The sequence below is a fragment of the Patella vulgata genome, chromosome 7, assembly GCF_932274485.2.
Source record: "Patella vulgata chromosome 7, xgPatVulg1.2, whole genome shotgun sequence".
Classification (NCBI taxonomy): Eukaryota; Metazoa; Mollusca; class Gastropoda; family Patellidae; genus Patella; species Patella vulgata.
The window spans coordinates 65,358,784-65,371,770 of record NC_065885.2 but is presented as its reverse complement, the minus strand read 5'-3'; the positions used below and the strand labels follow the sequence as shown (position 1 = coordinate 65,371,770).

The 12,987-nt window shown below is 37.4% G+C and overlaps 1 protein-coding gene across 1 annotated transcript in view; it reads left to right on the top strand.

Annotated features, from left to right (window-relative positions):
* LOC126827167 (endothelin-converting enzyme 1) overlaps positions 1–12,521 on the top strand; it is a 31,157-nt gene extending 18,636 nt beyond the window's left edge. The window contains exons 8-14 of the mRNA XM_050556401.2: positions 1,016–1,093; positions 1,950–2,232; positions 3,700–3,851; positions 5,050–5,121; positions 6,462–6,557; positions 7,443–7,516; positions 9,754–12,521. Of these exons, the coding sequence (XP_050412358.1) occupies positions 1,016–1,093; positions 1,950–2,232; positions 3,700–3,851; positions 5,050–5,121; positions 6,462–6,557; positions 7,443–7,516; positions 9,754–9,853 (855 nt within the window). The 3' untranslated portion in view covers positions 9,854–12,521. The remainder of the gene's footprint in view (positions 1–1,015; positions 1,094–1,949; positions 2,233–3,699; positions 3,852–5,049; positions 5,122–6,461; positions 6,558–7,442; positions 7,517–9,753) is intronic.
* The last annotated feature ends 466 nt before the right edge of the window (positions 12,522–12,987 follow it).

The following is a 12,987-nucleotide window of genomic DNA, read 5'->3' as shown; positions in this document are numbered from 1 at the left end:
CCCAAGAACAAAAAGATGAGTAGCGGGAGGGGGTGGGGTAGATGGCCGAATGGTTAGCACGTGCGTGCTGTATCATAAGGCCTGTCATTGAGTTAACTGGCGTGATTTCGAATCCCCGGTTGTACGTGACAAGGAGTAGGGTCGCCTGTCCAACCTCGTGGGTTTTCTCCGGGTCCTCCGGTTTCCTCCCACTGAAATAAAAATTAAACCATATGTTAGTCCCGAAATGACCTAGTTTGCGTCGAGTGGATGTTAAACCCCATTTCTCTTATCTCTTATGAGTAGCGGTTAGCGACCAGTTCGGGGATCGCGTGGCTAAGTGGGTAAGACGCTAGCTCGCTAGCCTGGAGGTCGGGTGTTCGATCCCTGCATTGGCCGAGAAAGTGCATCCAGATTTTCCGGCGTGGTTCCTCCTTGTCAGTGATGCAGGACGCAGGGCCTGACAAGGACAGCTGTCTAGTCCTTCGGATGAGACGAAAAACCGAGGTCCCGTGTATACATTGGAATGTACGTAAAAGATCCCTTGGCAGTTGGAATTCGACATAAGAGTAGGCGATAGTGCCACTGCCCGGGCAAAATTTCCCTCATAGCACACTGTATGGCGTATGCCAGTCTTCATTAACCCAGTTTAGGAGCAGAACAGTAGGACGTTAAACCCCATTTCATTTCATTTAGCGACCAGTTCCTAGTCCAACCTGGTCCAAAAATAAAACCATAACAAGTATTGGGTATAAAAACATTAAAAACATATCAAGAATAAAATTGACAAAATTTGATATGTGCTTACAGGATTTTGACACATTTATTACACTCAGCTTTGGTTAAGTAGACGGATTATACTGTACGTGTTAACGTGTGATATGGTACTTGTGGTTGTTGTCATTGTTTGATGTATCTTATTATTAAAAGTTTAACTGTATACGTACCTTCCACTTTTATCTCCCAGACTAAGTAAATATTATTATATCAGTTTATTATTGTATAAGCACGTACTTTATCTATATTTTATTTACAGTTACAAACTTCTTTATATAAACTGGGGTACCCGGATAATATTATGGACACTAATAAATTAGACATGATTTACGATCCGGTAAGTTATAAAAGATATTGAAAATCAACCTTTAACCATGGTATTGAAATCTGAGATTTGTTATGTTAAATTTTAATGATAAACAACAAATTTCAAAGCAACTTGATATCCCATCTCAGGTAAAGCTATAAATAGGACATGCAGAAAGTTTTTTCACCTGATATCAATGTTGGGGATAAAAGATTATATGCACGAATACGTGCTGAAAATCACCTTGAGGGTTGAATATCCTGTATGAATATCTAATTAAAAAGGCAGTAGTAGCAAAGTCGTATAGCTTTGATAGCAAGTGACGGAAAGTGATTTTGCCAGTCGCGAAGTATTTCAAATTCATTTGCATTTATTTTAGACACGTTTCTCAACTTGTGATTGAGGAGGTTTGGATGGCCGAATTGATAGCGCGTGCGCGCTATATCATAAGGCATGTCATTATGTCAACTCGTGTGGTTTCGATTTACCCGCTTGTACGTTGCAAGGAGTAGAATCGCCTGTCCAGCCTTGTGGGTTTTCTCCGGGTCCTCCGGTTCCCTCCCATGGCTAAAGACCCCTACGCGGAAGCGAATTAACCCACTAGAAACAACAATCTGACGTCATAGGGTCAAAAGCCGCTTGCACGAACTCTGACGTGACCCTCCACTCCAACCGGTCAGATATGTTCATGTAGTGTAGGTCATCGAAAGTATAAAAATAAAACGAAACGAAATATAGATTTGTATCTTAATCAGAATGTCGGACAACATGTCATCATCTGGTTAGTGCTCTAGCCCCTAGAAATAGAAACTATAACGAAACGAAAATGTGTGTTTTATTCAATTTCTACCTAAAGGCAATATCATTTCACCATTTTTTCTTCCAGCTTACTATCGTCTCAGGCGATTATTTTACCAATATCCTCAACTTCAACACATTCTTTAAACACGACTGGAATATGCGATTAAGTCATGATACCGATAAAAGTCGGTGGAACTATAAAACTTATGATATTGCTGCGGAGTATTACAATCCCTGGAGTGAATTAATAGTACCTGCAGGATTGTTACAGTTTCCTATATACGACCATACTTTACCTCATTATGTTAATTTTGGTTCCATAGGCCCATTAATCTCACATCAGCTGGTACACGCTATAGACGAATTGGGTAAGTTTATTATTACAATATCAAATAGCCTGGATAACATAGTCTTTTACACGCATCTGTAGGCCACATTATCCAGCTATGGCTGTAAAAGGGAAATGAAATGAATTGGGGTTTAACGTTCTACTGCCCTGCTCCGACTGGGCTAATGGAGACGAGCATACGCCATGCAGTTTCCTATGAGGGAAATTTTGCTCGGACAGCGGCCTACTCTTATATCGAATTCCAACTGCTAATCGGTCTTTTACGTGCACGCCAATGTGTACACAGGACCTCGGTTTTTCGTCCCATCCGAACCATTAGACAGCTTTCCGTGTCAAGGGCAAACCATTCCGGAAAATCCCGATGTACTTTCTCGGCCAACACCGGGCGCGAACCATCGACCTCCAGGCTAGCGAGCCAGTGCCTTACTCACTTAGCCACTGTGGCTCCCGTTGTAAAAAAGGGCACGTATATCTGTTTCTGTCTGCGATACCACCACCAGCTATAGCTGCCACGTTCTTGTAACGATACTGACGTTTGACTTGATCGCCAGCTAAAAATGGATCAGCATGCTACTAAGGTTTTTCAGTAACAATCACGCTTGTAATTCACTTATAATTCTGGGGCCTGTTTCACGAAATTTTAACTAAGAAAAAATCCAAATTTTAGTAATTTGATTGGATAATATTAGATTGATTTTAGTGCTTAACCAATCAAAATTGAAGTATCTACTAGAATTTGGATTTTATCTTTAGTTAAAATTTCAAGAAACAGGACCCTGATGCCTAGCAGAAAATAATGGATCATCTAAAGCCGTACATAATTTTAAAACTGTTCTTAAGACACACCTTTCTTTAGAACAGATTCCCTGGCTGTACGTGACAAGGGGTATGATCACCAGTCCAACCTCGTTGGTTTTCTCCGGGTCCTCCAGTTTCCTCCCCCTGCTAAAGACCCCTACGCGCAAGAGAATTATTGAAATATATTTGAACCAGATGTTAGTTCCGAAATGACCTAATTTTTGTCGAGTGGACGTTAAACCTCATTTCTATTATGAAGTCCATTCAAGGAGCTCACTCGCTATTCTTTGGCACCTAGAAATGGACCCAAGTGGGTTGCAACGCATGTAAGAATGTAATACGAATAAACTGATTTACATTCAATCGTTTCTGTTTTTACTCTAGTTTCAAATCAGTTATATTCGTTGAAATACGCGAACGGTCCATATTAAATGGCAATGTTTGGCCTTGTTCATCGAATAGCATTATTACAAATGGTACTCGAAAGCATCCAGGCACGCGATTCGTGTGTCAATTTTAAAATTTTCATTGTGTCTTATATATTGGATATCAGAAGCCCATCTTTTGCCGGTAAGACCACAACATCAATGTTGATTTAAATTGACAAATAAGTCGAGTTTGCAATGTCGACGGCTGTGGATAATATTAATATTATTCTGAATTAACTTAACATTTGTAATTGTTGTAGGCCAGCAATATAACCTAAATGGAACATGGTTTGGAGCTTGGTGGACGAATGAAACCACACGACGTTATACTACCGTTAAACAATGTGTTATTGATTCTTATAGTACAGCCACTCAGGGGCCTTTTAGACTTTTTGGTGATATCTCATTTACGGTAAGTGCACGTGAACTTATAACGTCTGTCATCAAGTCAAGTGGCGTGGTTTCGATTCCGGGTTTGAATGTGACCTCGAGGGTTTCTCCGGGGCCCCTGTTCCCCCCCGCCCCCCAACACTGCTAAAGACCCCGAGTAAAACGTTTTCTCGCTAACCTTGCGGTTCCATGTTCGATTCCTGCTTTGATTGGGAATGTTTATCGAGATTTTTAATTACGAAACGGGGTTATCTAAAACAAAATTAAAAAACAAATTGTCGAGTATGGCGCAGGACAACAGCTACCCATTAAACATCACATCCGCAGTGGTATCGTTCCGTTCCGTTCTACTCCTTGGTCAATTCACGGGGGAGACACATAGTCAAATTATCCGCCCTTGATAGGTGGGCTATTTTTTACCGACCAATCAAAAATTCTATAAATATAGAAAGCGAATGGACGAAGGGAAGTAACTCGCTTTTTATTGGAACTAAGCTCGCCGACATTGTTTTGTTTGCCTGTCACTTCTTTGATCCTAAATTTCTTGTAAATATTCGTACAATTGAACGAACAATCTGTTGTATTGTGGCGAACAATAACTGGTATGTAATATGTTTTTGATTGGTTCGTAGAATCATTCTATGTGACCAATAAAATCATTAAATAAAGGTTTAAAACTAACAATTTAGGAACAATATAGGTATTATTCAACTGTTTCATTGCACACAATATAATAAGCTATAAACCTATAAGAACGGGTAATGGGGAGCCACGGGGGGTAAGACGCTGGCTCGCTAGCCTGGAGGTCGGGTGTTCTATCCCTGCATTGGCCGAGAAAGTTCGACGTGGAACTGACAAGGACAGCTGTCTAGTCGTTCGGATTGGAAGAAAATCCGATGTCCCGTTAATTCATTGACGTACACGTAAAGATCCCTTGGCAGTTGGAATTCGATCTAAGAGTAGGCCATAGTGCCGCTACCCGGGCAAAATTTCCCTCATAGCTCACTGTATGACGTATGCTCACCTTCATAAGCCCAGTCGGAGCATATAAGTGAGACATATAACCCCATCTTCTTGTATAGCGCTGTGACATCCAGCATGTAATACTGCTCTGTTGCAGTTCACAGAGTTGATGTGACCGATCTTAAACGGTAGTCGTCTTCTGCTTAGCGTTTCTTAAAGACGACAATTATTCATATTGACATGTAATATCATTTCAGGTTCCACTGGATTCCGCCAGATTGTCTCCAGAATTCATAGCTGAAAGTAGCGGAATAAAAGTAGCCTATCATGTAAGCATAACTGACTTGTTTTTGTAATCGTGCTATAATGGGTCAATATCAAATGCCCTTGCGATGTTCCATAGAAAAAACCGAAGTCTGTATCTTTACTTGTTTTTGTTTTATTCTATCAGTCAGTTATATAGAGAGATGACTCGTGTTTTCCTTTGGTGTTCGTCACTTCCGATTCAGGAAACCTGTATTACTCCGCTATCGTAGCAATGATCTCTGTGTTAAAATTATACTTGGAACGTGTTTAATTAGTTCTATCACATATGTGATAATGACTGACACCAATATTTTCCTTTAAAACCACCGTAGCGACCTGCTATTCACCCCGCGTTCACGGCGGTCTTGTCCCGGCTACCGACGGTTGGTTCCGGGTTATTGACCGGGGTCAAATACCTAGACAGTGTGAACTTGGCTTTAGTTAGACGGAGATTCTACAATCTGTTCTATTTATCTTTCAATATGCTCTACTGATCTGGTTAGTTCAATGAGAAATTTTCGAACTAGAATCGCGGGGCCCCTACCGCTACTAAAAGATTATTTTAAATCCTTTTGAATGGCACGCATATTCTTTTGAAGGGCACGCATCGTCGGTGAAGCGTCAAAAGGGTGTATCTAAGAATTTCTAAAGATTAAGAAATAGAACCTTTTGCATTTCAAAATTTCCACAAATCAAGATACAACATTTGGACACATGATACCCAGAACAGTTCTAATTGGCGTAGAAATACACAGCTTACACAGAAATGTGTATATTAACTGAGAGATTTTAAAAATGTAAAAAAGTGTATTTGACTAATTTCCCCGAGATACACCCTTTTGACACTTCACCGACGGCATGTTCTTTTGAATGGCACGTATGCGTAACACACAATTAAACTGTCTGCAATACAAGAATCAATTACATAATACCTGATGAAATAGGGATCTATTCAGTTCCGAATGGCCTTATAGGCGCGGACATGACACATAATGGCGCGCAAGGTCATCGCGCCGATAGATCGATGCGTTAAACGATCATCTGAAATTTAATAGGGTTTTTTTCTCTTTTCGTCATGAAGCGCGAGGCCCTGAACCTGTGCCCATTTGGACCATGTCCAAGCTGGGCTGTGGATAGCTGTCGTGGCGACGCCGTAGCAAACCGTATCAAACCGTGGTGCCACCGAGGTCAAATCGTGGACTACCGTTTTCTCCAGCAAAATCGGAGAACCTGGTTAAACTGTAGTCAATATCGGGAGAGTGTGACGTAGCTGGCGCTGATAAATACAACAATTTAATTTTATGGACGCTTTGTTATTGTGTTTAGGCATTTAATTAAATGGACGCTTTGTTATTATGTCTAGGCATATAAAGAATGGACGGCTAAAAACCACGAAGAGAAGAGAATACCTGGTGTAACTAAAAACAATGACCAGATGTTCTTTTTATCATACGCACAGGTAATAAATTTTTTATATCATACGTACAGGTAGTACAACTTTTGTATCATAGGTACAGATAATAAAACTTATATCATAGACAGGGCTAGAACCTTCATATCACCCTAGAAAGAAAGACCTGCAATTGGCAGATTTAGCTCCTGCATAATGTATCAAAACTGACACAGTTATATGGGACAACAATCACTGGTTTATTATACACAAGCACAACGTTTCGATAAGTATTCTCTTATCGTTATCAAGCACAATGTAACTGTGTCAGTTTTGTTATGTTTCCAATTGCTAAATGCCACTAAAGGATTATATGCATAATGTATGTTTAAACGTTTAGTTTATAGTTTCAAGCAACAAGAATGGGGGAAGAACTAGAGCAAAAATCACATACATAACGCAATTTCACAATAACAGGGTTATCAGTGTAATTTTAGATCTTATAACGGTAAATCTCTTTGATCTTTGGGGTATATTCTTTGCCCGGAATAACTTGCGATCTGAAAAGCTTTGAATATATACAGGGAAATTTGGGGTTATTCTTCTGAGAGTTTTTCTTTAAACCTGTAACATGTTATTCTTCCAGGGTAGTTTTTTTTCATAAGAAAACATGATCTAAGGTTTTTCTTACTGGGATACCTGGATATTCTCATATGTAAACATAGACGGTTTATAAACAAGTAAAGTCATCGATTTCGGTTTTGCTGTTGAAGAAAGACTTAAGAAAAAACCCTCGACCTCGCGTTTTCTTTTTCTCGGTTTTTTTTTCTTCAGTCTTTCTTTCCGCAGCATAACCTTTGTCTCGTGCTTCACTTTACACCTAAATCCTCCTGATAGATCAATTACTTTGGGTTCTCTCTGATATATTTTGTCAATATGTTGTTTGATTTCCAGGCCAACTGTTTCAATAGAAATGATGCTGCTGCATATGGCGAAGCTGCGAAAGGCAACGCGCTGGAGGATACGAAGTGAGTACATTTTCTTTGACATACTAATAATTAATTTTCAATTCTGTTAACAAAATGAATTTACAAAATTGAAAATGAATTTACAAAATTGAAAATGAATTTACAAAATTGAAAATGAATTTACAAAATTGAAAATGAATTTACAAAATTGAAAATGAATTTACAAAATTGAAAATGAATTTACAAAATTGAAAATGAATTTACAAACTTGAAACTGAATTTACAAAATTGAAAATGAATTTACTGAATTGAAAATTAATTTACATACTTGAAAATGAATTTACAAAATTGAAAATGAATTTACAAAATTGAAAATGAATTTACAAAATTGAAAATGAATTTACAAAATTGAAAATGAATTTACAAAATTGAAAATTAATTTACAAACTTGAAAATGAATTTTGTAAATTAATTTTCAATTTTGTAAATTAATTTTCAATTTTGTAAATTCATTTTCAATTTTGTAAATTCATTTTCAAGTTTGTAAATTCATTTTCAAGTTTGTAAATTCATTTTCAATTTTGTAAATTAATTTTCAATTTTGTAAATTAATTTTCAATTTTGTAAATTCATTTTCAATTTTGTAAATTCATTTTCAAGTTTGTAAATTCATTTTCAAGTTTGTAAATTCATTTTCAATTTTGTAAATTCATTTTCAATTTTGTAAATTCGTTTTCAAGTTTGTAAATTCGTTTTCAAGTTTGTAAATTCATTTTCAATTTTGTAAATTCATTTTCAATTTTGTAAATTCATTTTCAAGTTTGTAAATTCATTTTCAAGTTTGTAAATTCATTTTCAAGTTTGTAAATTCATTTCCAAGTTTGTAGATTCCGTGTACATTCGATACACCTGGTTAACATTAACTAAATATTCGAACGAACCCTTCTGAGAACAATATTTGTCGGTGGGGGGGATGGCTGAATGGTTAGCGTGCGCGCGCTGTATCATAAAGTCTGTCATTGAGTCGACTGGCGTGGTTTCGAATCCCCGGTTGTACGTGACAAAGAGGAGGGTCGCCTGTCCAACCTCGTGGGTTTTCTCCGGGTCCTCCGGTTTCCTCCCACTGCTAAAAGACCCCTACGCGCAAGCGAGTTGTTGAAATAAAATTAAACCATGTGTTAGTCCCGAAATGACCTAGGTTGTGTCGAGTGGACGTTAAACCCCATTTCTCTCTCTCTCTCTCTCTCTCTCTCTCTCTCTCTCTCAATATTTGTCGAGCGACAACTAGAGTCGTATCACAGTGTGAGACAGGGACGCATATCGTACAGACAGAATGAGCCCAGGTTTGCCGAATGGTGCTTGTAGTCTGGTTTACACGTCCATCGGAAAAAAGAAATTGTTTTTCAAACTTTCAAAGTTTAAAATTATAAACCAATTTTTAAAATAGAAAATGCACTTACAAAATTAGAAATTCAAAATCGAAAATTAATCTTTAAAATTAGAAAATCAATTTTAAAATAGAAAATTAATTTTAAAGTAGAAAATTAAAATCATAATAGGAAATCCCAAACAATAGTTCGTATTATAACTTCTGTAATTGGCTCATATTTGAAATATGAATCTGGGATTTCCAAATTGGTCCCTTATTCTATGCAAGACCAAACAGCTCTTTATTCAGTGTTCTTAATTCTTAGTTCTTAATTCACAGTCCTTAATTCTTATTTCTTCATTTGTTGTCGTATTTCGACATTTGTACACTAAAATTAGCATTTGTATTTTAAAATCAATATTTGTTTTACAAATCAGACATTTGTCATAATATCAGATTTGTAAAATGTATTTTAGTTGTATTTTAATATAAAGATAAAATTTATTTTAAAAAATCAAAAAGTAGCCTACATTTACATGCCACGATTTTGTCGCCTGTAGGTAGGATTTAGACCACCGTGTTGCCTTTATCTCTTGTGTTATTTAACGAATTACTCAAGTTCGTTCCGGGAATTGGATGGCCGAATGGTTAGCACTTGTGCGTTGTATCATAAGGTCTGTCACTGAGTCAACTGGTGTGGTTTCGATTCCACGATTGTACGTGACAAGGAGTAGGGTCGCCTGTCCAACCACGCGGGTTTTCTCAAGGTCCTCCGGGTTCCTTCCACTGCTAAAGACCCCTACGCTCAATCGAATTATTGAAATAATATTGAACCATGTGTTAGTCCCGAAATGACCTTGTTTGTGTCGAGTGGGCGTTAAAGCCCATTTCTCACCTCTCTCTCACCTTAATGTTTTTATTATTTTAGAATTAATTTGGCATTGAGACAAGTTGCAGAGTTCCAGGCAGCTTTTAATTGTCCTGCAGATTCCACAATGGTGGCCAAGAAAAAATGCACAATGTATTGAGATAGTTCATTAATGTCTGTTGAAATTAGAAATCTGATCAAATAATATTAGTTCAACACATATTATAGGTAACGGTATAAACAAAATCCAAAAGGAGGATAACTCGAAGTAACTTATTACATATGGATGCAGACCACCATTGAGTTAATGTAATTTCTTGTCTCTTTACCCGGCTCCAACTTTTCACCAAAGTTTCGCTGGGCTGAACGCTTTTTGCCCCAGACGGCGCAACAACTGGCCATATCTTTGTTCTTAAGCTTGTATGAGATTAAACTCTGAAATTTTGAGATACAATAAACGTGTAAATATCCGCCGTATTACGGTAACCAATCTATTATCCTTCCGCTACTAAACCAGGGGCCTGTTTCACGAAATTTTAACTAAGGTAAAATCCAAATTTCAGTAATTTGATTGGATAATATTAGTTTGATTATAGTGCTTAGTCAATCAAAATTGAAGTATCTACTAAAATTGGATATATCTTTAGTTAACATTTTGAGAAATAGGGCCCGGGAATATTTACCAATCCCTCCGCGTCTAAACTATGAATGTTTCCCAAATCAGACAGAAAATGTTAATTGAAACCCTCTTCTTGCATACACAAAAACATATCAATAAACATGGCCATTCAAACCCAAAGAAAGGGAGCCGAGAGGGATTGCTATATATAGACGCATTAAAAATCGGTGGTTTGCTTCCATGAGACATATTTCTTCTACATTACTTTATGTTTGAGCAACATTTTTACGAAGAACGTGGAATTTTTACGCCCAGTTCTTGAAAATTTTAAAATATTTTCATCATTAAGTGACTAAATAAAGATAGGATTATTTTTGTTTGGCTCTGTTGGCCTGTATTCTCCCTGTACTTTACACATATTAGTGAATTGTATTCAGTGTACATAATCTGTCTAAAGATATATTAAATAATCCTAATACATTTTATTATATCCGATTAGAAGAAGAATCCTTAAATATACATTATGTAAGATTTAGATAAAGAGCTGGTCATTCTTGCTATAAGGATTAGTGATATTAAAGAGCTAGCCATTCTTGCTATAATAGTTCGAAAATAGATAATGTAAAATGAATAATTTGAAAATTTCATTCAAATTACTCTATTGCAAGCGAAGATATTTGCCTTTGAAGGTTTGACAAGACGTGTGCAATAGTTCCGACCATCGTACTCCTCCATTTTTAGCTTAAATCAAAATAAGGCTGAACTAAAAATCCGATGCCATCGAGAGTTGATTATGGCCTGGATAAGTTAATTAATGTCTAATTAATAATTTAGAAAATAGAAAAAAATTCAGGCCTAAAGAAAGATCTGCAATAGGCAGATTTAGCTCTTGCATAATGTACGTTTAAGTATTCTATTAAATTTATCAAACTATCCAGTAGTGATAGAATTTTATGTAAATATCACACCTAGATTACTTTCGCTTAAATAACATTTTAGTTTAAACATTGCCTATATTTGATATATTACAATCAAGACGGAAGACTCGAATTAGACTTAAAGTATCCGCGGAACAATATCCAACTCGTTGAAATGGTTTCACTACTGATGTCTTTCTTCTTGCCACCAGCCGATACCCGGGCAAACTTTCCATCATAGCACAATGTATGGCGAATGCCCGTCTTCGGAACAGAATAGTAGGACGTTAAACCCCATTTCATTTCATTTCATTTCGTTCCCTAATCCTATGTTTTTTTTATGTCCGATGATTAACCAAACCGTATTTTAACTATCTGAACCCAGGCCAATAACTAAGGGGGGCGGGGGGGGGACACACAGGAGTTCGACCCACCCCCCGTTGGAAACATTGTCGACCATAGATATACATTGTCCGTCAATTTTACAGCACCCCTGAGAACACTTTCCGCCCCTCCCCCCTCGTTGCTCTGAGCTAGTTACGGCCCTGTCTGAACCTGGTTCCCGAGTTCACAAAACATTCTCAGATATTAGTTAAGAATTTACTCAAAATTGTTCACATTATTTTAACTAAATATAGCCCTTTATAAAACTTTTGTTGTTTTAATGTATCAAATACACCAATGAGGAACTTTATGTCATTTTTCGTGTTTGTGGATCAAAGATATTTCCCATAAACAGGGGCTCGCTAGCCTGAAGGTTGCGTGTTCGATCCCTGCATTGGTCGAGAAAGTTCATCGTGATTTTCCAGCGTGGTTTCCCCTTGCCAGTGATGCAGGACGGAGGGCCTGACAAGGACAGCTGTCTAGTCGTTCAGAGGGGACGAAAAACCGAGGTCTCGACCACAGTTTAGCGTGCACGTAAAAGATCCTTTGACAGTTGGAATTCCATATAAAAGTAGGCCATAGTGCCACTGCCCGGGCAAAATTTCCCTCATTGCACACTGTATGGCGTATGCCTGTCTTCATCAGGCCAGTCGGAGCAGAACAGTAGGACGTTAAACTCCTCTTCATTTCATCTCATTTTATTTTATAAACAATGATTGAAAGTTAAGTAAATTCTTAACTACATCTGAGAATGCTTTGTGAACTCGGGACCTCTATTCACAAATGTACGGATAAAAGGCCTCTATTCATAGTTTATTGTGATCTGCTTATTTGTAAATTGTTTACGCTTGATAACTGTTATTGATATTAATGTGTATAAACCAGTAATTAATTGTTTTTAATATAAATTGTGTTGTGTTTTTATATTTATTTAATCTCTAAATGCCACTCCGGAATTACAATGGGTGTATTAATCATGCATTCAATCCAATACTCTATCTTAGCGATGAAATGCCACTCTGGAATTACAATGGGTGTATAAATCATGCATTCAATCCAACACCCTATCTTAGCGATGAAATGCCACTCTGGAATTACAATGGGTGTATTAATCATGCATTCAATCCAACAACCTATCTTAGCGATGAAATGCCACTCTGGAATTACAATGGGTGTATTAATCATGCATTCAATCCAACACCCTATCTTAGCGATGAAATGCCACTCTGGAATTACAATGGGTGTATTAATCATGCATTCAACCCAATACCCTATCTAAGCGATGTTATCGGGTGTTCTATCTTCTTGAAAGGGTGAGAAATCCCCAATTTAATCCTTGAATTACAACACTACAGAGGAGCCGCGGTGGCTAAG